Source organism: Lissotriton vulgaris, chromosome 9 (assembly GCF_964263255.1).
Source record: "Lissotriton vulgaris chromosome 9, aLisVul1.2, whole genome shotgun sequence".
Classification (NCBI taxonomy): Eukaryota; Metazoa; Chordata; class Amphibia; order Caudata; family Salamandridae; genus Lissotriton; species Lissotriton vulgaris.
The window spans coordinates 181,080,888-181,106,096 of record NC_141697.1 but is presented as its reverse complement, the minus strand read 5'-3'; the positions used below and the strand labels follow the sequence as shown (position 1 = coordinate 181,106,096).

General features: G+C 50.8%; 1 protein-coding gene across 1 annotated transcript in view; it reads left to right on the top strand.

Annotated features, from left to right (window-relative positions):
• Positions 1 to 25,209, top strand: part of NEMF (nuclear export mediator factor) — a 486,031-nt gene that overhangs the window by 218,655 nt on the left and 242,167 nt on the right. Inside the window, exon 15 of the mRNA XM_086937289.1 lies at positions 5,069 to 5,132. Within this exon, the coding sequence (XP_086793415.1) occupies positions 5,069 to 5,132 (64 nt within the window). The remainder of the gene's footprint in view (positions 1 to 5,068; positions 5,133 to 25,209) is intronic.

Here is a 25,209-nt window from a genome sequence, read left to right as displayed (position 1 = left end):
GGATAGTGGCAGACAATAAAACGTGGTTCTTCGACACACCGGAGGCGGCACAGGACTGGCTGGAAGGCTGGAGACTAACGGGCCAACCTCGCCGTTCCAACAGGACGAACAAGCACCGCGCTAACGGATTTCGTCCGGGCTCCCAGGCATCCGGCGGAGAAATGGAAATGCACTCACCTCTGAGCGAGACAATAGAGAACGAAGATAACGAAGAACAATGACTTCCCGATGTTACCTTTGTAGGCCAAATGCAACGCTGACCGGGCGAGCCGCCAAGGACACTGGGCGGAGGTCCTCCGTAGACCAGAAGGGGGGCCGCTGACTCCGGAGAGTCCTTCACCCCAGCGAGCAAGTACTGTGTTTTGGGTTTGGGTCAGGCACTCTGCTGAGTTGTGGGGGGCGGGCAGTTCTAAGTCCGTTTAGCAGGGGGGCAGGGAGGGGGGGAGTTGGGGGTTGGGAGGTTTTGCAAATTCTAGACTGGTTCACTGGTCGAGATTGGAAATACGAGGCATGTGCACGAAGTAGAGCTAGAACCCGGCACTTAACTCGAATTCAGTTAGTATGGCAAGCAGGTCCTTTCAACCACAGAAGCTATGGCACACACCACACGAACTGACACAGGGGGGGGGGGAATCTAGACTGGGGCCAGTGACACCGCTGCAACTCATGTCTTGGAATGTGAGGGGACTGGGGGACAAGGTCAAACGAGGCTTAGTACTGCAAAGTATAAGAAGATTGAATCCTGCCCTGGTCCTACTACAGGAAACGCACTTAACGGGCACAGCGGCACATGCCCTAGACAGGAAAGGTTACCGTATGAATGTTCATTCAGAATTCACTAGGGGGTCCCGTGGTACGGGGATCCTAATGCACCGATCTTCTAGATACATAGTCCAGTCCACGAAAATAGACACACAGGGACGCTTTGCAGCGACACATGGACAGTGGGAGGGGAGGCCACTGAATGTGGTCTCGGTGTATATCCCGCCGGCACTGCACGCAGTCGCTCTCCCAGAATTGGGGAAATTCCTGCTGGAACTCCCGGAGGGGGATCTCATCTTAGGGGGGTCTTTAACGCGGTGGCGCACAACACACAAGACAGATTCCCGGTGCGAACGCAGACTCCCGGGCCTTCCCGGCTGAATGGCTTCCTAGAAGCACAGGGTTTGATAGACCTCTGGAGGCGGTTACACACGGACGACCAACAGTACACATACCACTCGGCGGTCCATGACAGTCTATCCCGGATCGACTACTTCCTAACACTGGGAGACGGGCTCCTCACTATCGATGACGTACAAATTAAGCCAAGGGGTATCTCGGATCATTCCCCGTTGACGCTGGCTCTCTCCAACCCTGAGCGGGCCCGAAAGCGCATTTACCCGATATACCCGGGGTACCTTAAGGTGCCACAAGTGGCTAAAACACTGAAAAAAGCGACAAGGTGTTACCTCGCAGAAAACAAAGGATCAGTATCGTCTCCCTCTGTCCTGTGGGAAGCCTACAAAACGGTTCTTAGAGGGCAAGCGATATCCACTATAACAAGGTATAAGCGCACCCAGAAACAGGAACTAACGGACTTAGAAGACAAACTCGCTAGGGCTAACGAAGAACATATGGCTGATCCGACGAGGGGCAAGCTCCACACGCTCCGGCTGTGTCAGCAGCGTCATACCGATCTTATACGCCGTAGAGTAGTAGAAAACATAGCGGCCACAGCGCACAGGATATACGATGTCGGGGATAAAGCTAGTAAGCTCCTGGCCTGGCTAGAGAAGAAACAGGGTGGACAGAGGAATATACTACAGTTGAAGGACCCTGCAGATGTATTACAAACCCGTCCATCACTGATAGTTGAAATACTGGCAGACCATTTCCGAACAGTGTATTCCCCTGAATTAGATATTACACAGGAGATGGCAGAGACGGCTCTCGTGGGAGTACCCACCCGCACCTTGTCACAAGACAATGTGGAAGAGCTGGAAACAGACCTAACCGCTGAGGAGTTACAGACGGCTATCGCAGCACTACACTCCGGGAAAGCGTTGGGCCCCAACGGGATACCGATTGAGTGGTACAAAACCATGTCAGAGACGCTGAGTAAACCCCTACTCAACATGTTTACAGAAAGTCTGGAACAGGGACAATTGCCGCCTGACCAACGTGTGGCTACCATAGTAGCAATCCCGAAACCCGGCAAACCGCCTGAGGAATGCGGCTCATACCGTCCAATATCCCTCCTTAACGCTGAAAGCAAAATCTTGGCGAAACTACTGACCAACAGATTATTGCCTCATCCAGCACACCTAATACATCCGGATCAGTCGGGATTTATGCCGCACAGGAGTACGGCGATGAATCTCAGACGATTACATGGTGTGATGGCGCGAGCCCCGTTATTGACAGAACCAGCAGCAGTCCTCTCGCTTGACGCCAAAATGGCGTTTGATTTGGTAGAATGGAGATACCTTTTCGCGGTCCTAGAACATATGGGTTTCGGCCCAAAATTCATAGCATGGATTAAGCTGTTGTATAAAAACCCTGTGGCGCGAGTGACGGCAAACAGCCACATCTCAAGAGAAATACCGCTAGCAAGGGGAACGAGACAAGGCTGCCCGCTCTCACCGCTACTGTTCGCCGTGGTGCTGGAACCATTGGCCACAACCATTAGGACCACCCGGCTATTGCGGGGCATAGACTGGGGAGACAACTGGGAGGATAGAGTGTCACTATATGCCGACGATATGTTGATATACCTAACGGACCTGGTAGTGGGAATTCCAGTGTTACTGGCGCTGTGTGAGAGACACGGAATAGCCTCAGGTTATAAAATTAACTGGACGAAGTCAGTGATCTACATGCTGCACGGAACGCCGCCACACCTTAGAGAGGACTGCCCATTAATATTAGAGACCGCATCCTTCAGATACTTAGGGATCCAAATCACGCGGGACCACACGACCTTTCAGGACCTGAATTTACGGCCGCTGCTCGAAAGGATGAAAACGGATGTAAAACATTGGAAGACCCTCCCATTAACATTATTGGGCCGGGCGGCGCTATTCAAGATGATGGCGCTACCCCGTTTCCTATATGTCTTAGAGAACATGCCGGCGATGGTCCCATCGTCGTTCTTCAGGCAGATATCAGGTCAACTGTCAGGCCTACTATGGGGGAATTGCCCAGCTAGGGTCGCGCATATGAAACTGATTAGAGACTGGTACAGTGGGGGGATCGCACTCCCAAACCTGGAACTATACTACTGGGCGGCTCATCTCAAGGTGATCAACCAGTGGATACATGCACCGCAGGACGACCCGGCATATTTAGCAGACAGGCGGCAGCTCGGTACTAACACCCTTCTGGCCCCGCTCTACAACAAGGGATTGACGACAAAACTGATAGGCCTGACTAAACACACGGCGACGCTATGGCATTAAGCACAAATACGACTGAAGTGGGAGGGTGTGATTACACAGCTTACACCCTTGTGGGACTCCAAAACACTGGGTAACCTGAGAAACAGCAAAGGGTTTACCCAATGGGATAACATCGGGATATTCACTGTGGGGGATATGTGGACGAAGGATGGGGTGGTTCCATTTGAGACCCTGAGGGAGCAATACGATCTAGGCATTAATGAGACATACCGATACACACAGATTAGACATGCATTAATGACTGCAATTGCACCAGGTACTAAGGTCCCGGAATCTGCTCCGTTGGAGGACCGCCTACTCACAGTCTACATGGAAACCAGCGCCACTTCCCTCACCTATCGCAAACTGATAAACAATCTACCCGACCCATTGCAGAAACTGAAAGAGAAATAGGAGGACGAGATAGGTGAGATGGATGAGACAAATTGGAATGCTGCAATGGCGTCACCTAGAGAAGCAGGTATCTCGGCGCCATTTAGGCTAGTGCAATTTAAAATATTACACCGAGTATACTACACGTGCACCACCCTACTTTAAATTCAGAGGGCAGACCACCCTTACTGCCTGAGAAACTGCGGAGAAGAAGGCACACTGTTTCATACACTGTGGTCCTGTCCCAGCATGGTAGAATATTGGCGGCGTGTAATACGCACTGTTGCCCAGACTTTACAAATCACCGTCACGCCTGACCCAAGAGTATGCTTGTTGAATATATGGGGCCCGAACAACCTGACGCTGCACGGACGGCAATGGGTGGTTATCGGAATGATGCTGGCAAAGCGAGACATAGCGCAAAAATGGGGGGCATCAGAAGCGCCAACCTTAGCGCAGTGGTGCAGAAACATGGATATGCTCATGATGGTGGAGAGGGCGGTGTATCAACAAAGAGCTAAGCCACGTAAATGGAATAAAATATGGTCACCTTGGAATACATATAGGGGGGATCTGTGTGAGCCACTGCCAGAGGAGGAAGATATAGATAGTTCAGAGGAGGAAGACGACCTAGATTAGGTGTAGAAGGGGAGGTGGGGGTGCGCAACGACAGGAAAGGTTCCAGGAATTTCTGTGCTCTCCTGGCATAGACAATAGGCATGCGAACTGTGGGATACAAGGACTTAACCGCTATACTGCTACAACTAAGCAAGACGATGTATATATTGAATGCTGCTGAATATTCAATCTATGAACCTAAGAGTTGAAAGTTACAAATAAAAATGAAAAAGTTGCGCTAGCGGTTGGATGTAGCTGAATGTTGACGCTGCACCGACGAATGAATCTTCCTTATAATGTGTTTGTCTTGATGCAACAATAAAAACAAATTAAAAAAAAAATATGCAAATTACATCAAATAGAACTGAATTGAAAACGCCTGGTCATGTCAACTTACAAAGCTTTGTTATAATAAATTCAGTTCAATTATATTATTTACGACCTATTCATGTTAGCCAAAAAACACTGTATTTGTTAATTCTAAATTAATTTGACACACTGATATCCCTGCATCTCTCACCCCCAGAAAGCTCATTTGTTTGCATGACTTAAACAAGGCAGGAAACACTCAGATGCAGACAAGCAGCAGCCACACATGTTCCCAGAAAACAATATCGCAGAAATGTTTTGTTTTTCAGATTTTACGATCACAAAAGGAATGCAGCCAAGAAAACGCAAAAGACTGTGGAAGCTTCTGAGAAGGTGAGCATCATTGAGCAGCTGACGATTGCATGTAAAAGTTGATGGTGTACAACGTTCTGTAGATTGTTAAGAACTGTCCCTCGGCTCTAAAAGTTCTGAGTTTGTAGCCATGGTCTAAATTATATTTCACATACTTGTTAGTGTTATATTTTGTTCTCTAAAATATAAATTAAAGTTGAAGTTTTATATACTGTTTTAGCTTCTAATTTCTGTCTTACCCCCAGGATGTATTTTTCTCGTCTATGAGCTTCTTCCCTCAGTGCCTTTTGAATGAAAGAAATTCCAGAGAGTAGATATTTACCCTTCACGATGGTGGCAAACCATTTCAACAAAAGTAAAACCTTCTCCTTCCTTTATCCTTGGAGGGTGTAGAAATAGAAGCCTGGGCGTAGTTCGCGTAGCCGCACTCCGCGAGCTACGCGAAGATGCACTTGCACTCCGCGAACTACGCATAGCTCCGCGAGCATGCGTAGTAGCTTGCATGACCCGTTCGCAAGCCATTTTTCGTCTTCGGGAGCGCCGTGGAACTCTGAAACCTGCTCGACACCACATCTCCAGACGTCGCCTTCCTCACGGAAACATGGATGAACGCCTCATCAGCGCCCGATATCGCCGTCGCCATCCCGGACAGATACAAGATCACCCGGAGAGACCGCGTCAACGAGACAGGAGGAGGCATCGCCATCGTCCACAAGAACACCATCCGCATCACGACCAACTCAGACGACACCCTCACAGCCGCTTAACATCTTCACTTCCAGATACACACCGACCCCAAGACCACACTCAGAGGCACCCTCATCTACAGACCCCCAGGACCTCGCACACAATTCAGCGAAGACATCGCAGACTTCATCAGCCCGCACGCCCTCGCCTCCGCTGACTATATCCTCCTAGGGGACCTCAACTTCCACCTGGAGAACAACAACGACAACACCACCACCACCCTGCTGGACAACCTCGCCAACCTCTGACTCATGCAACTGGTGAACACCCCCACCCACTACGCCCGACACACGCTTGACCCAGTCTTCTCCTCCAGCAAGTACATCTCCTTCAGCCACTCCACCGGGCTCCACTGGACAGACCAAAGCTGCGTCCACTTCAGCTTCAGAAAGACCACGACTCACCACCACCCGCAACAGGTTCCCCGCAGGAACTGGAATAAGATCACCACCGACCAGCTCACCACTTCACTGAGCCAGAACCCGCCAGCCAGCTAAACGGACCCCAACCAAGCAGCCAACAACCTCACACAGTGGATCACCAATTGCGCTTGCCCAACCAGCCTCGACCACTCGCAGTCCGGCTTCCGCACCAACCACAGCACCGAGACCGCCCTCATCGCAGCCACTGACGACATCCGAGCCCTGCTCGACAACTGGGAAACAGCGGCCCTCATCCTCCTGGACCTCTCCGCAGCATTCGATACGGTCTGCCACCGCACCCTAGTGCAGCGCCTCAGCAACATCGGAATCCAAGAGAAGGCACTGGAGTGGATCATCTCGTTCCTCACCGGAAGAACCCAGAGAGTCCGCCTCCCCCGTACAGATCCAAGGCCACCAAAGTCATATGCGGCGTACCACAAGGATTATCACTCAGCCCCACCCTCTTCAACGTCTACATGAGCCCCCTCGCAGCCATCGTACGCCAACACAACCTCAACATCATCTCCTACGCCGACGACACCCAGCTGATCCTCTCCCTCACCAACGACCCAGGAACCGCCAGAACCAACCTACACGAAGGGATGAAAGACATAGTCAAGTGGATGAGGAACAGCCGCCTAAAACTGAACTCAGACAAGACGGAAGTCCTCATCCTTGGATCATCACCCTCCGCCTGGGACGACTCCTGGTGGCCCCCTGCCCTGGGCAGCGCACCCAAACCAACGGACCACGCACGCAACCTGGGCTTCATCCTGGACTCCTCCCTCACGATGACCAGACAAGTCAACGCCGTCTCATCATCATGCTTCAACATCCTACGCATGCTCCGAAAGATCTTCCCATGGCTCGCCACCGAAACCAGGAAGACGGTCACACAGGCACTCTTCACCAGCCGACTGGACTACGGAAACGCCCTCTATACCGGAACCACAGCCAAACTCCAGAAAAGACTCTAACACATCCAGAACGACTCCGCACGACTCATCTTGGACATCCCCCGACACAGCCACATCTCCGGACACCTGAGAGACCTTCACTGGCTCCCCGTCAGCAAGAGAATCACGTTCCAACTCCTCACCCATGCACACAAGGCCCTCCACGACCTGGGCCCCGGGTACCTCAACAACCGCCTGACCTTCTACACTCCCACCCGCCAGCTACGATCGACCAGCCACGCCCTCGCCGCCGTGCCACGCATTCGAAGATCCACCATGGGAGGAAGATCCTTCTCCTACCTGGCAGCCAAGACTTGGAACTCCCTCCCCATCCACCTCCGCCTGACCCAAGACCACCTCTGCTTCAGGAAGCAACTCAAGACATGGCTGTTCGAGCTGTAGCGGACCCCCCTCCCCCAAGTGCCTTGAGACCCTCTGGGTGAGTAGCGCGCTATACAAATATCCTGATTGATTGATTGCCTGCATGCTCGGGATGTGTAGCGCGCGAAGTTACCCATGAGGTTTGTCCCGCCCGCTCGCGTCCCCTTATTTCCGGTCACTACTAACGTGTTTGCGAGTTATTCTGTGCCAGATTGCAGTTTCTGCGTGTTCGGCAACTCGATCTTACCGACAAGCATCCTCGCACACGCGAAAATGCTATTGAGCGCGCGAGAACTACGCTACGCAGCAGTTTGCGGAGTATTCTACAACTTCGCGTTCTCCGCGGAGCGCGGAGTTGCCGAAACTCCGCAAACTCCGCGAACGGAGCGTAGTTCTTCGCCCAGGGTTAAGAAATACCTTACATCATCGTGTGAATTGGAGCATCCCTGCCCTCTGAGAAGTATGGGAGAGAGTGGTGTGGATGGTCAGTCATTATCCGAGTCCCCCACCCTTTTCCCACGCTCCCCCTGCATGCTTTCAATGCTGGGGGCAGGAAACCTTCTGCACGGTGCAGTATTGTCTTGAAACCCCTTACAGCAAGATGCCTGGCTGGGACCCTGCTCAGGCTCTCTCCACAATTATCCCAGTTCTCAACATAATGGTCATCCCTTTAGAACATCCCAGCTCATCAGAACACTCCCCCTAATCTCTGAAATGGAATTAAATTCATCCCAGGCTCGTTCTCAGGAAGAATGGAGTCCCACCTTAATTTTACATGACCTATGAACTGTAATAATAATAGGTGTTAATTATTACCCAACTGAATTAGGAAGGCTAAGTGGCCGGCTTGGAATCATATATGTGACCTTCAAGTTACAGATAGATATCTAAAGTTATTGCATTATTCTGTTGATTTATTTTCCCCTATTTTTCCCCGCATCCGTAATACTGATTGTATAAGTTCATTGTGTTTGTCTTTTGTTCTGGTATTATATTCAGGAATTGTGAGATTATATTTCAGAATTTCCATATTTTTATTGTTTTCTTAATTGTTTTAATTAATGTAGAGATGACACCCCAATCCTTTAACTTACCCCTTTCCATTTAACTTTTTCTTTCTTTTTTTAGTTATGCCTGCACAACGTTCATATTGATTTAATGAAAGTAACGGACATAGATAGCCCCCATATCCAATTTCTTTCGTTTTTGCTAATATTATATGACTTATTCTGTAAATGTGACTTCTAACTTCTATTGTTATCAGTTTTCCATCCGTATGTTTCCATTTTATTTACCCTGAATGTTATATGTTGTATCTCACTTATGCCACCCCCCTGTGCCCCAGCGCATGGTACCTTCCCCTCCCCTGCGCGTGAGCTTCCTCTGTGTTCTCCTCTTCCCCATTGGTTCCCCCACATTCCATTCCTCCCCAGCTGATCCCCTGTGACATCAACTGTCATTACTGATGTTCCGTTGACCCACGCACCACCACCGGTGTGGGGCTGTTCTAATAAACCTATCTTGGTACTACTACTGCCTCCAGACTGCTTTGTAACAGTGGCGACGAGCGGTTACCAGCGGAACTACAGCCTCACACCGTGGTACAGCTGACGGATATTAACTTTGCTGAGATCGGTAATCGGTCGACAGATCGGGACAATTCCTCCTACCTTGGGAATTCCGGTGTCTTCTCATCATAAGCGGATGAAGATGAGGACCACATAGCTGTCGAAGGAAGCGGAGGCGTGTGCCTTGTTTCGAGATTTGAGTGTCTCAGAACGGCCAGCTGCAGCGCCGCACGGAGGTAGGGCCGCTACGGCATTTGAGGGATCCCCTTCACGTGTGCCCCCTGAAGGTGTTCGACGTTCTTCCCTGGCAGCGGCAGTCCTTGCGCGCACCAACTCCTGTCCGCTGTGTATGCGCTTGCCGTGCGCATTCGAAAAAGGAAATTCCTGTCAGCTGTGTTTGCGCTTCTGATCCACCACATCTGCGCATGCTCGGTGACGCGTGACGTCACTGAAACGCAGCGCTGGGGGCCATTTTAAAAAAAAAATTTCAAAGTGAAATTGATCGTACTTTTCAAGCCCAGTGTTCGAACCTGGCCAAAGCTATGCATTCGTGGAACATTGCGCAATGTGTTTATAAGGGACAAATAAGGATACAAGTGTAACTTAACGAAGCAAGCACTGTACTAAGGACTATTCTGAATGAATGTGTTTTGAAGGTGACAGATGTGAACACTTCATAAAGAGGTGTATAAAGTGACATTTTCTACTACATTAGAACTTATCACAGTGAGAACTTGAGCCAACAGTTTGTCTACCGTTATGTGTGCTCTCAGTTCCTTGAATCTTTCGCAGCCTCAGGCGTTTCTACCTCTCAAAGGTGCACCATGCATGCCTTGGAAAGAGTGGAAAGAGATTTTATTAATTATATTGAGACAGTAGAGGATGATGATTTCACTGCTGTAAAGAAGAAAAAAGTACTTTTGTACTGTTTGGGTCCTGGCGGAGTTAAGACCTACAACAACATAGAGAAGAAAGTGAGAACAGGTGATGATGTTTATCAACATGCCTTGGATGATCTGGACGATCACTTCTCGCCAATTGTGTGTGTTGCTGTTGACCGGTACAAATTCTCTAGAAGGAAGCAAGGGAAAGAAGAAAGCATTGAAGATTACGTTGCTGCCTTGAACAACTTAGCCTTAACCTGCAGATTTGGAGCACTGCAAGAAGAGTTTGTGCGTGATCAAATAATTATGCACGCGAGCAACCCCAATATCCAGGACAAACTTTGGGTCAATGGCGAGGCTTCTTTGAAGGAGGTTGTTGCCCTTATCAAGAAAGCTGAACTTACAGGCAGATGCGCCAAAGCAGTTATGGATGAACCAACGGAAATTAAAGCTATAAGGTCCTCCAATGCAAGCAAACTAAAACAGAAAGGAAACAAAAAAGAAATGAGACATGATTATCACAAAAGAAGTGAACCAAGCAGATCAAAGCAAAGCAGTGATCGACGTGGTAATACAAGGGACAATGATCTTCCTGAACTTAAATGTTATCGCTGTGGGTCTCCAACCCATCTAGCTGATTCAAGAAGGTGTCCAGCTATACATCAAAAATGCTTGTCATGCGGAATGACTGGACACATCGCTAAGGTTTGCAATAGGAAATTGTACAAACAAAGCAGACAGGTCCGACAAATTCAAGAAGAGAGTGATTCCACAGAAGAAGATTCGGAGTATTCTGACTCCGACAGCGTCAGTTATGTTTTCTCAATTGAATATGACGTGTTAGAACTCACGCCAACAAAGAAGAAAAAACCCATGTGTGATGTAAATTTGGGAGGTGTGACAGTCAATCTGATGGCAGACTCTGGGTCTCCCTTCACGATTATCAACGAGAACGTTTGGAAGCAATTCACGGATAAAATTGGCTCAACTCTTGAAAAACCTAAGGTTATTGCTAGAAGCTACACGGGAAACAACATAGAATTCCTAGGAACACGTGATCTGGAATTTGAATTTAAAAACAGGAGAGCATTTTGCCGACTTTATGTTGCTAAAAAAGGCCCCTCTGTTCTTGGCTGGAGTGACCAGGCTGATTTGGGTATCATGCTTGATCCCAATAGTGATGATCCGGTCTTGTCCATAAATGATTCCAGTAAACTGGCGATACAAAAAGATTTTCCAGAAGTGTTCTCAGGTAAAGTTGGTCTTCTTAACAGCTTCGAACATAAAATTGAACTAAAGGACTCAGCTGTCCCCAAAGCAGAAATCTACCTAACTACTAATGCAAGCAACAAAGGTATAGGAGCTGTGCTAGCACAGAAGGACTCATCGAACCAAGAATGGGTTGTAGCCTTTGCCTCCAGGTCGCTCACCTCTGCAGAGGAAAAGTACTCAGTCATTGAGCGCGAAATGCTGGCTTGTTCATGGGCGCTCAATTACTTCAGAGCATATGTGTGGGGGTACAAAATCCATCTTCGCACAGACCACAAACCATTAATCAAGATACTGTCTGCCTCTGGTCTACAAAATGCTTCACCAAGACTGAGCAAAATGTCAATCAAGTTATTGGATTACAACTACTCGGCGGAGTATTGGCCTGGAGTGAAAAACAAAATTGCAGATTTCCTCAGCAGACTACCTCTGCCTCACACGGAAAGCATGGTCACACAAGAAGACGAGGAGAAGGTAGCTCTGCTCTTCAACACCGACCTGGATGGAATATCAGCGGAAGAATGGGGTCAACACATGTCGCGCGACTCTACGCTGCATGAGGTATGCAAATTCGTCAACTCTGCATGGCCAGAAAAGCGCAACCTACATGGCAATGTCAAGGCGTACTGGGAAACAAGAAATGAACTCAGTTGGGAAAACGGTGTGTTGTACAGAATGGGTAAAGCTATAGCCCCTGTCACGCTCAGAGACAAAATCCTAAGTTTGTGTCACATTGGCCACCTTGGCATCACCAAAACTAAGCAGAGAGTCAGGTCAAGTTATTGGTGGCCGGGTATTGACAAACAAATTGAGGTCCAGGTCAGGAACTGTGTTGAATGCTGTGACTCAGACAAAACTCTCAAAACTTCAAAAGTCAGTCTCTCTCAAATTCAACCCCCTCAAATGGCATGGGAGAAATTGGGCTTAGACATAGTGGGACCCATCGAAGGACATGACGGAAAAATCAAGTACATCCTCGTGGCAATAGATCATTTCTCCAAGTGGCCGGAAATAAAAATTGTCGATGAAATTGACAGCTCAAAATTTATTGATTTCTTGGACAAACTGTTTCTAAGTGAAGGATTACCCAAATCAGTGCTCACCGATAATGGTCTGCAATTCTGTTCAGAGGCATTCAAGTCATTCCTAGCTAGGAACTGTATCACCCATCACACCACTTCAATTTATCATCCAGAAGGTAATGGTCTCACTGAACGTTTCAACCGTGTCTTGAAGGGACACATACAACTATCCAGAAATGCAAACCTAAACTGGGAAGAAGAAGTATACAAACTTATCTGGGCATTCAGGATAGCTCCTTGTGCAAGCACACGCACAGCACTGTTTGTTCTCATGAGAAGCAGACAGCCTTTAAGCATTGACCTGGGGTGGATGTCTGAATCCAAACAAATTGAATGGTCACCAGAAAACATAAGGAATAACATTATCAAAGCACAGAAATACTACAAGGAATGGTATGATTCGAAACACAGCGCAAAGGATCATACATTTAAGGTTGGCGACCTTGTGAAAGTTCGTTTGGAAAAAAAAGTAAAGAAAGGAGAAAGCAGATTCACTGCCCCTCTTCACATTGATGAATTGTTTAACAATGCGGCAAGACTCCGCGATGGAAAAGTATGGCACATGAGCAGACTGGCAAATTATCATCCTGGAGGCAAGGCTCACAATCAACAGCAACATGTTACGGTTAGCAATGATTTGTGGGTGGATGTTGATAGGTCTTGTGTTGAAGAGAGTAATATGTCTAGAAATGACAGCACACATGATTTCCAACCTGACTCTGACTCTGATGATGGTCAATCGACAGATCGGTCTGTAGGTGTCAATCCCAGCACTTCGACATATAATCGGAGTAGTCACGATGACCCTCATTCTGATTCTGAAGTTGCGTCTGACGGTCACAAGCTCAGAGGTAGGTTCGGCAGAACTAGCTATGATTCCCATTCTCACACCGAATGCGCACCTAACTTACCGTCAGTCTCTGGAAGGTTTGGTAGAACCATCCGTAGACCAAAACGCTTGGATGACTTTGTCTGTGACTAATTGCCCACCAGTTTATGTACCCACCTGTTAATGGTTACCACATTCCGTGGCACAGTTGTCAAAACTCTCAAGAGAGGAAGATGTGTTGTATCTCACTTATGCCACCCCCCTGTGCCCCAGCGCATGGTACCTTCCCCTCCCCTGCGCGTGAGCTCCCTCTGTGTTCTCCTCTTCCCCATTGGTTCCCCCCACATTCCATTCCTCCCCAGCTGATCCCCTGTGACATCAACTGTCATTAATGATGTTCCGTTGACCCACGCACCACCACCGGTGTGGGGCTGTTCTAATAAACCTATCTTGGTACTACTACTGCCTCCAGACTGCTTTGTAACATTATATATCTCGAGATAATTAAATCAAGCAACACACGTCACTTTAATGCCACCTCTCCATTTACCAGGCTTCTTTCTGGAAAAGGAATATTCAGTACTGATGTGCATTTTAGAGAAGCCTCATCTTCAGGTTGACAACCTCCTCCATTATAGAGCAGTCTCGCTGCTTCCAGCAACAGCAAAACGTGAAGAAAAAAGAGTTTATAGCTGTCTGTGAACTGCCTTGCCTCTTTTGCTTGCAGGCCGGCTCTTGTGCGCTGGTTAGTGAATCAGTGCTAATAATTATCCTGAACTATCTGTTCTGGTTCAGGATGCTGGTTCTATTCTCAAGGAGATATTGTCACAGCTGTAGAATGGGAACGCACTCTAGCTTCGCCTTCCAGACTGTCTCCTCTCTCCAAGCCGTGAAACTCCACTGACCATATCCTTAGGAAATACCAATTAATATTGCATAATATAACCTACAAAAGGGTATTAACTTGTGTAGGAGGCTAGCTTAGTATATAGTGCTCACTTATGTTAGTGTAGCACCCTGCACTAATCCAGACAACCCTTATGGTGATTCATAGTGTTCTTAGAAAGCTCTCTAAGTGGATGCTGTGGAGAGCAGCCTTCAGGCATTGTCCAGAAGGAGTGTAAAGCAGCCTGTTTAACCAGTCCTTAATCTTATCAAGTGAAAAAGAACCACACAGTGTAGTTATAAAAATGTGTTTATTTTTATTTTATTTTTTTAAAGCCTTTTATTACAAGTTGCAGTAATTGCACAGCTGAATGTCCACAACCCTGAGGCCGGCAGCATGAGATAAAAGTATGTTGATACATAATACACAGCTTTTATACCGACATCCCGGGGGACCGGTAGCGAGTTAAGATTCATTACAGACATATCAACCGGTGTATTCTTGGCATTAGGTTGATGCTATGCTTGTTAATTTAACTAGTAAAAGTTACAGAACAAATAAACTCCCCCCACCCCTCCCCACCATGTCAAATAGGTACCAGGAAAAAAAAAAGTATACTTAATACATATCTGCGATCTTTTGCTGTCTACCGCACATATACCAAAACATATATCCCATATAACTCAATAGAATCAGCGTTGCAACAGGTTATTCACATCCAGTAATGCACAGCGATCACCACTCCCATCCAACACCAGACAACAGGCCATCACGTACTGCCATCTGCTCGGAGGTCTGAGCCTCCCTGTTCCAACCAATTCACAAATGGCCCCCATATATCTAGAGGTCTCGATCTACTAGGTAAGAAGTCCCAATAATTGGACAATTGGTCTTTGCAATAAATAGTCGCTTTTCTCCACCCCGCAATTGTAGGCGGGTGAGATTTTTTCCAGTGTATCGCTACCTGACATTTTGCAAGCAGAATCAACATGGACGTAAGTTTACGAGAACCTTTTGGAATATCTAGTGTAAAACCTAAAAGTGCCACCAGTGGAGTAGTCTGAGGCTGGCTGTTTGTAATATTACCAATGTGTCTAAGAATCTCCGACCAGTAGTGCGCTATTGGACTGCAAAACCATGCCTAATGTACGAATGTTGCGTCTTGGGCCCCACATCTCCAGCATCTCGTGTCCGATTGTAGGCCCATGCGATGCAATTGTACTGGTCTACTATAGACTTTGTGCAAAAAATTAAAATGTATGAGACGTAACCTATAGTTAGGTGAAAGTTGTTCTAATTGTGAACAGCAAAAGAGCCATTGTTTATCCGTAATGGAGAGACCAGATTCTGACTCCCATTCTGCTCTTGATGTACTGCCAATTATAGGGGATGTATTTATTATTAACACTCACACATTTCGATATCTCCTACCCGGAGATATAACTACAATACACACAATATTTCGATAATAGAACATGTAAGTATCACCAATACACAGTGGTCTCCAGGGGGAGATCAAACCATATACTACAATAGTGGAATGCGAACCACAACTTAAGTCAGGGCTTGACCCAGAAGATGTAGGAGAGTCAGGGACCCAAGGAACCATCCAAGGTAAGTACCCAGGAACCCCACAGAGGCCATGTGGAGAGTGGGCACACGACTGAGTGCTCAATACAAGTCAATGGATAAATCGCGGTTGCAGTTTTAAAGAAGAAGGACCCTTCCCTGCGGACCCTTTAGAAACCCCGTGGAAGATGGAATGTTGTAGAGTCACCCCACCTGTGAATACCCCAGGAACCAGAACACCTACACCAGAGAAGCCAGGTCGAAGGGAAATCGGAAACTGCCGTGGACCACAATGAAGGACTTCAGAAGAGATGCCGCTTCCAAAGAAGGTGAAAGAGTCCAATGGAACCCAGAGGTGGAATGAAGGTGAGACCTACCTGCAAAGAGAGGGGACAGAGTCTATGTCACTCAGGAGTGACCAGGAGGCACAGAAGACAAATTCCCACCAATGTCGGAGATGCAGGAAAGTTGACGTAGCCCTTGAAGTTGCAGCTATGCAGACCAAGTGATGCTGAGGAAAACCAGGAGCCGTTCACGAACTGTCCCATATCAGATGTCAAGAGCCAAGAGGTCAGTGTCCGGCAGGGGCACCACAAACCTTGGCAACGGCAACCAGTGTAGCCATTGAAAAAGGTGCTCAGGAACCGCAGACCGGTCAGCTTTCTTGTGATGTCTGCAGATGTAGGGCAGTGACTCCCCTTCATGTGTCTTGGATGTCCACAGGCCTGTAGAAAAAACAGTATGGAGCACAGACACAGATGACGTAGAAGACTGGCAGGACTTTGAGACCAGGAGTAGCAGTAGTCTTCCCATTTGTAGTCTCGGTTCCCAAAGCGAAGTCCAACGAAGTCCAGAATGCCCAGACTGTTGAGGAGATAGTGGTTTCGGATCTGAATTTTGTCCCACAGTGAATCTAGGAACCCATCCACTGGTAAGCCCTTAAGTACCCTAAGGAAAGGATTGGGACGGTTCAGGGCTCCCAGGGGCTGGACAGTGGGGAGGATACTCTCATGTCCATTGTCCAGTTTCGTGCCAGAGTGGGAGCCAATAGCTCCCTGAACTGGTTCCAACTGGAGTATGCAAGGAGGGCACCAAATGTGCCCTTCAAAGCAATATAGTGGCTCTGGCAAGCACCCCCACCCTGTCACAATACACTAAGTCCTGTCTGGGAGGTGGGCACACCTCCCTGTGACAGGAAACCTATTGTCCTGCCTTCTTCTGCTCAAGCTTGGCTCAGCAGCAGTTAGGCAGAATCATGTCTCTGGTCGGCAGCAGCCATGGTTTGCTCTCCGGGTCTAGAAGACTGGTGCTGGGAGCACAGAGGGCCTCCCGGAGGAACTTTACAGTGCATGGATTCATACCTCCAACACTGTTTACCTGTTGGGGTATGATTCCAACATGTTTGATACCGAACACAACAGGGTTCGTTACAGTCAGTTCAGAGATAGCCATCGCATAATGGCGCACAACCACTCTATGTATCGTAATGGCTGATGCACTTACAACTCGGAAGAATGGACTCTGTGGGCTGTAGGGATGTTCTAGTCATGCAGGGGCACCCTCACACTTATAATTGAGCACCCTGCCTTCAGAATTGAAAGACCTGCCTTAGGGGTGACTTAAAGGTTTAAGTGTAGTGACCACAGATATAAGGAAACTTATATCTGTTGTAAGTGGTGCTAGCACCAGCCTACACAGGCTGCAATGACAGGCTCCCATGGGTGCAATAATACATGCTTCAGCCCATGAGGGACCCCTGGTGTACCTATGCCTGGGTATCTTTGTACCATATACGAGGAACTTACAAGGGTACTCCATGGTATTAGTAGCCAATCTGGGAGGTACCTAAGTACTCAGCATTTCCAATTTAGGAGAGAAGCAGAGGGACTGGGGTCCTGTTTAGCAGGATCCCAGTCAGACTAGTCAGTAAAACATAATGACACCAGCAAAAAGTGGGGGTGGCCATGAAAGCAGATCCTACTTTCCTACAACTTTGTAGTCAGACTAGATTCTGGACTGAGAAAATGAGACCTCACTGAACACACACATCACGTCTAGACCATTGTTAGTTGCCTACCACAACTGATAACTTGCTGGGCCTCTGCATAGATTCTAACGTTATGCCCCAAGGCAAACTCTCCATTCTCAACGTAAGCTGTGGACTGGCGATTCCACAATTGAGCAATATTAAGCAACCTAGATGCTGGTTTGCGCCTTTTTTACCATTGTTCTTAAATTATGCAACTTACTGCCCCTCTCCACCTTCTGCCTACAGGATTATCCTCAATTCTGAAAATTCACTTAAAACACCTAATGCGTTAGGTAGAACTCATGCTTGCAGCATAGCCTAATGCTAAAAAGTAAAAATGTGCTTTCCAAGTACCCTATCCTATACCTTAGGACCATAAAACTGAGGGTGAATGTATACTTCCTAAGATTAGATATACTTTAAAAAAAATATGGAGTCATTAAAGGGACAATTTGATTTAAGATGTATTATTCATTAGAACTGATAGAGACTACCAGCCGCAGATTCCTTAACGTAGAATTATCCCCAGGCGTGATACTGGATCCGTAAAACTTTTTGCCGCAGCATCCCTGCGTGAGGGGGGACGGCACCACGCTACTCCGCCCTGACGTCCTCCGCGTCCGTGACATCAGCGAGGACACAAAAGTCCCACCCCGGCACGCCTACGTCAGTTTTTTCTCTTTCCGCGTACAATACGGATCCGGTTGAGCCCTGGCCTGTTTTCAGCCCTTCTATCCCTTTTTTCACGTTGAGTGGAACAGTGCGAATGCCTTCGGGCTACATGACGTGTCCCTCTTGTGCACGTCCCATGTCGGCGACGGACCCTCACCCAATTTGCATGTGGTATCTGAAAGAGACACGTTAGTGATAGATTCCTTACCTTAGAATATCCCCAGGCGTCAGACTGGATCCGGAAACTTTTGCGTAGCAGTACCCTTGCGTGTCGGTAGGCGTCGTCTGCGACTCCGCGTCCGTCGTCGGCGTCGTGGGTGCCGTGATGACGTCGTCGGAGTACTTAGACGCCGCCTCTGCGTGCTGACGTCAGTTCTTTTTTCCGCGCCAGCAAGCGCAGATCTGGAAAAAGCAGTAACCCTTAGTCAATTTTTGACTAACTTTTTTGGATCTTATTGATCATTGTTCGAAGTCTTCTCGACTCCGATCAGTGCCATAGGGATGCCTGGTTTCAAGCACTGTGAGGATTGCGACCGCACGATGTCGGTCACGGATCCGCACCACCTGTGCCTAACTTGTCTATGAGTCGACCACGACGACCAGGCCTGCTCCGACTGCCGGGCCCTCTCTTCGAAAGCCAGGCGGGAGCGGTCCCGCAGGCGACTCGAACTCCGGCAGTCGGTCCCGCGCCGTGAGAGGTCCCGGTCCCACGGGAGGTCGAGGGACAGATCGCAAGCGCCGGCGCCTTCGGGCCCGGTACCGTGGGATCTCACTGGACCCTCTTCGGGTTCTGGATCGTCACCGGTGGACCTTATGACCCCCCCGGCGTTGGTCCGTCAGGTGTCGCCTCCGGCGCCGTCCTCGGGTGGCGCCGTCCCCGATACCTCCTTCGCTCCGGCTCCGACGTCGGAACGGCGCCACTGGGCGCCGCTTTCGAAGCCGCTTGGAGATTTCCACTTCTATGAGTCGGCCCCATTAATTGACAACCCTGAGTATCAGGAGATGGGTGTTGAGGAGTATTGGGAGGGGTCTGAGGACCCTCTAACCAGAGAGTGTCAGTCTCAAGAGGACTGGACAGGGGAACTGGGAGAGGCCAGTGGCCTGGACACCTCTCCAGACACTGGTTTTGTCTCCCCTCCCACCGTGGCTTCGGAGGAGGGGGCAACCTATAGTGTGGTGTTGATGAGGGCTGCCAAGGCCTTGGGCCTTGAGCTCCCCGTCGCGGCCGTGAGGACTAACCTCCTCACTGAGGTCCTTAAACCGCAGTCAAGCTCGGCTGAGCCTCTGCTGCCCTTTAATGAGGCCTTGACTGACGTTCTTTTGGGCACTTGGTCCAGGCCCGCTACGGGTTCGCCCGTAGATATGAACGTGGCCAGACGCCACCGCCCGGCCCCGGGCGACCCATGTTTCCTGTCCACCCACCCCACCCCCGAGAGTCTGGTCATCCAGGCCTCCAATTCCCAGACCGCATTCCCGTCGGCTCCGCCTGATCGGGAATCCAAGAGGTATGAGAATTATGGAAAGAAGATATTCTCCTCCCTTAGTTTGGGACTGCGGTCTTCCAACACCGCATGCCTCTTGGGCCGCTACACCCACTCTCTGTGGGAGACGGTCGCGGAAGTGCTGCCAGAGTGTCCGTTGAAGGTACAGGCCAAACTCGGCCAAGCCCTCGTGGAGGGCCGGGATGCAGCCAAAAATTCCATTCGGTGTGGGCTGGATACCACCGACCCACTGGGCAGAGCAATGGCAACGACGGTGGCAGTGAGACGCCACGCCTGGTTGAGGTCCGCCAACTTTTCGGCAGATGTCCAGAACACTCTGATGGAAATGCCGTTCGATGGCCGTCGCCTTTTTGGTGACAAGGCAGACCATGCGCTTGAGCGCTTTAAGGACTCCAGGGCTACGGCTAAGTCCTTGGGCCTCTCGGCCCGCGCCAGCAAACAGCTGCCTTTCGCTCCTTTCGTGGCCAAGGAAGGGGCGTCCCCACACGTGCTGCCAGCCACTCGCCGCAAACTAACTTCCAGCGCGGTGGCGGCCGTGGAAATCGCCGTGGAGGCGGTCGGGGACAACGGCGAGGCCAGTCCACACCTTCCCCCGCAGCATCCGCCTCTAAACCCTCCTAGTCCGTGCTTCTCGACCCATGTGACGCCAGTGGGGGGCAGGGTTCGCTATCACCACTCTCACTGGTGCACTGTCACTTCGGACAGGTGGGTGCGGCAGATCGTCTGAAGGGGCTACTCCCCCCCCCTTCGAGACGACCCCTCAAGCCATGCCACTGCAACACCACCGCGTATCGGGGGATCACTTGCGGCTTCTGCAGGAGGAAGTTTCGGCCCTCTTGGCCAAGGGGGCCATCGAGCGCGTTCCTAGGCCAGAAGTAGGACGTGGTTGCTACTCCCACTACTTTCTGGTACCCAAGAAGGGCAAAGGGGGGCTACGCCCTATCTTGGGCCTACGGAACGTCAACGGCTTCCTCCGAAAGGAGAAGTTAAAGATGATGACTCTGGCTCAGGTCTTAGCTGCCCCGGACCCAGGAGACTGGATGGTAGCGTTGGACTTGCAGGACGCTTATTTCCACATCCCCGTCCTGCCGGCCCACCGGCGTTACCTGCGGTTCACGGTAGGCCACGAGCACTTTCAGTTTACCGTGCTCCCCTTCGGCCTTACCAGCGCCCCACGGGTGTTCACGAAGGTGAAGGCGGTGGTCGCAGCTCATCTGCGCAAGTTAGGGATCTCAGTCTTCCCTTACCTCGACGACTGGTTGTTGAAGGCGGGCTCGCCCCAAACAGTCGTCAGCCACCTCCAGACGACGGCAGACCTCTTGCACCAACTGGGGTTCTCCATCAATGTGCCGAAGTCACACCTGTGTCCCTCTCAGAAGCTCCTTTTCATCGGAGCGGTTCTCGACTCGGCGCAGTTTCGGGTTTACCCACCCGAACAGCGGGTTCGGGATATACAGGCTCTGATTCCAATCTTCCAGCCTTTATCCCGGGTTTCGGTCAGGTTGACGCTGCGGCTTCTGGGGCTGATGGCTTCCTGCATCCTTCTGGTGCATCACGCTCGTTGGCGGATGCGGGCTCTGCAGTGGGACCTGAAGTTTCAGTGGGCCCAGCATCAGGGCAACCTGTCCGACCATGTCCTGATCTCGGAGGGCACTGCGAGACAGCTGCAGTGGTGGCTCACAGACCGCGATTGGGTCAGCGGCAGATCCCTCTCCCTTTCCCAACCGGAGCACGTAGTTGTGACGGACGCGTCCCTCCAGGGCTGGGGAGGCCACATGGGAGAGAAGGAGATCAGAGGCCTCTGGTCTCCGGCGGAGTCCCAGCTCCATATCAACCTTTTGGAGCTGCGGGCGATTCGTCTTGCACTGAAGGCATTCCTCCCCTCAGTCCGGGGGAGTGCAGTGCAGGTGTTCACGGACAACACCACCGCCATGTGGTACTGCAACAAACAGGGCGGGTGGGGTCGTGGACCCTATGCCAGGAGTCTCTGCGCCTCTGGCAATGGCTGGAACATCAGGACGTGACTCTGGTGGTTCAACACCTGGCAGGTTCTCTGAACGCCAGGGCGGACGAACTCAGCTGCCGGTGCATGATGGATCACGAATGGCGTCTGAACTCGGACGTGGCGCAAGGTCTCTTTCTGCAGTGGGGAGAGCCTTGGTTAGATCTATTCGCCACCGAAGAGAACGCGTAATGTCATCAGTTCTGCACGTTGGAATTTCCAAGGCGGCACTCCCTCGGAGACGCTTTTCGTCGCGAGTGGAGTTGCGGTCTGTTGTACGCCTTTCCGCCTATACCACTTCTGCCCAGAGTGCTGAAGAAGATCAGGCGTGACCGGGCACAAGTTATCCTTGTGGCCCCGGACTGGGCACGAAGGTACTGGTATCCTGAGCTACTCAGTATGTCAGTCGATCCCCCGGTTCGTCTGCCTCTTCAGGAGGACCTTCTGTCGCAGCAGCAGGGGACGGTCCTCCACCCGAACCTGTCCAGTCTCCACCTCCATGCTTGGAGATTGAGCGGCGACAGTTGAGGCCATTTGACTTGCCTCCTGAAGTCTGTAACATCATTTTGGCAGCCAGGCATCCCTCCACAAAGTCGGTATACGCCTGTAGGTGTAACAGATTTGTGGCATGGTGCACAGCAAAGGCTGTGGACCCTCTCTCTGCCCCTCTTTCTGAGGTTCTTCTCTTCCTTCTTTCTCTTGCCCAGCAGGGCTATGCTCTGGGCACTATCAAGGGTTATCTTTCTACCCTTTCAGCCTTCTTAAGGCTGCCTGATCAGCCATCTTTGTTCAAGTCCCCTATTCTAAATCGATTCCTCAAAGGCATCACACACACATTTCCACCTGTTCCCTTTGTGATGCCTCAGTGGGACTTGAACTTAGTTCTTACATTTCTGATGTGTGCTCCCTTCGAGCCACTCCACAACTGTCCTCTTCGCCTTCTTACTTTGAAGACTGCCTTCCTGGTAGCCATCACCTCTGCCAGGAGAGTGAGTGAGCTCCAGGCTCTATCCTGTAAACCTCCTTTCCTTTCAGTCCATCCGGACAAGGTTGTGTTACCGAAAAGTCCCTCTTTCCTACCCAAGGTAGTCATGGCCTTCCACATTGGGCAATCCATCACCTTGCCCACCTTCTTTCCGCCTCCGCATCCCTCGAGAGAGGAAGAGATGTTCCACTGTCTGGACCCAAAACGTGCGCTCTCATTCTATCTGGATCGCACACGCCAGTTCCGGGTGGATGACCAACTCTTTGTTGGTTACGTGGGCGCTAAGAAGGGGAAAGCGGTACACAAGCGGACCATCTCCCAGTGGATCATCTTGTGTATCCAGGCGTGTTACTCCTTGGCAAAGAAGGAACCCCCTGTTGGGATGCGGGCTCATTCCACTCGAGCCACAACGACTACAACTGCCTTGGGCCGAGGTGTGCCCTTGCAGGACATTTGCCAGGCGGCTACGTGGGCCTCGCTGCACACGTTTGCAAGACACTATTGCCTGGACAGTCAAGTCCGGAGGGATGGCTTCTTTGGCCGTTTCGTCCTCCAGGACTTTCTGGTGTGATTATTGGTTCGCAGACCCACCACCGGGGTTGGTATTGCTGGGGTATCTATTCTAAGGTAAGGAATCTATCACTAACGTGTCTCTTTCAGATGCACAAATTACTACTTGTGTAACGATATATCTGTAAGAGACATTAGTTAGTGATAGATTCTTTACCGACCCACCCATCCTCCCCGTTCTGCGAACCGATATCTAGGGTTAAGGTCATCCCCTTTCAGGGCCCTAGTTTCAAGGCACCAGTGTTGGTTTTTGGCATAGCTCTGCGTTTCAGGCGCGGAAAAGCTGTGTCTAAGAACTGACGTCAGCACGCGGAGACGGCGTCTAAGTACTCCGACGACGTCATCACGGCGCCCAAGACGCCGACGACAGACGCGGAGCCACAGACGACGCCTACCGACACGCAAGGGTACTGCTACGCAAAAATTTCCGGATCCAGTCTGACACCTGGGGATATTCTAAGGTAAGGAATCTATCACTAACTAATGTCTCTTACAGATATATCGTTACACAAGTAGTAACTTGTGCGCCTGGGTGAGCACCACGACTCGGAGAGCTGCGACGCCTGCCAGCACATTAAGCCTAAGTCACGGCGGGAGTGCCGGATGAAGTTGCTGTCGGCACACTTATCCAGGTCGGTGTCCTCTCAGCGTCCGTCTCCCAGCTCGGAAGGAAGGAACCGCCGGTTTTGTCTGCAACATCGTCTTTCGCCGCGGCCCCTTGGGCGTGGCTCACCCGCTGGTAGGTCCTTCAGTTTGTCTCTGAGGCCTTGTCCTCCTTCTGCGGCGGGCGCCATCTCCCCCTGGGACGTGCGCCCCAGCCTGTCTCCTCCCTACCCGCCCATTTCCGGTGCGGGGGCGGCTAGGGCCTAAATGACAGCCTACGCTGCAGCTCTGCAGGCTTCTTTGGCCCTTTCTACACCTCCTTAGACATCCGCGGATCCCTTGCCTCGCGTGGGGAATTGCGCGGAGTCACCTGCGGCTCCTTCCCCAACTCTGAAGGTTTCAGCTCCAGGTCGTAGGAGAGTGGCGCCGTCGGGGTGTGGTCCGACGGGGCTCCCCTCTGTAGTGCCTAGCGCCCTGTCTCATCGCAAATCCCTATGGGGCTCCCTGTGGCGTCGCAGGTGATCTCCGGGACCCCAGGCTTGTCCCAGGGTCCCCCTCGGCCCTCAGAGCAGGCAGCTGAGTCACCAAAGGTCGAGCCGGTGCCGCTTTGGCGCCAGGGGCCCTCCGCCCCAGCTCCAGTGGAGTCACGGGTAGAGGCAGGGATCTGGGGTGCTTACCCGAGTCCCCCTCGGTCCTTGGCATGGACGGCTGCTCCGTCTGAGGCCGAGCTGGCACCACGAGTGGCCACTCAGGTGCCGCCTGACGCCGATCAGGCGCCAATGGCAGACTCCACGGAGCCGCGCCAGCGCCGGGTTCTGGATTTGTCTGATGAAGTCCCTTCGTCTCCGGAGGTCTGTCATCTGTTGGTGTGTTCTTCCCCGGAGATGGGTGCCGTGTAGTTGCCTTTTCACCGGCATCTTCTAGGGCAGGCTCTTCGCCGTCCCTATTGCCAAAATCCTCGAACCCTTCTTTCCCTGGCTCGCGGCTGGCTTCTCCACCGGCCTCTCCACCTTCCCCTGAGGCCCCTCAGGTTCCTCATTCCTCTGTGGATCCTTCTCCATGCCGGGGCTTGCCGCTTCCCATTGGACTTGGGGATGGGCGGCTCAGTCTGCAACCGTCACCCACGGAGGAATTGATTTCAC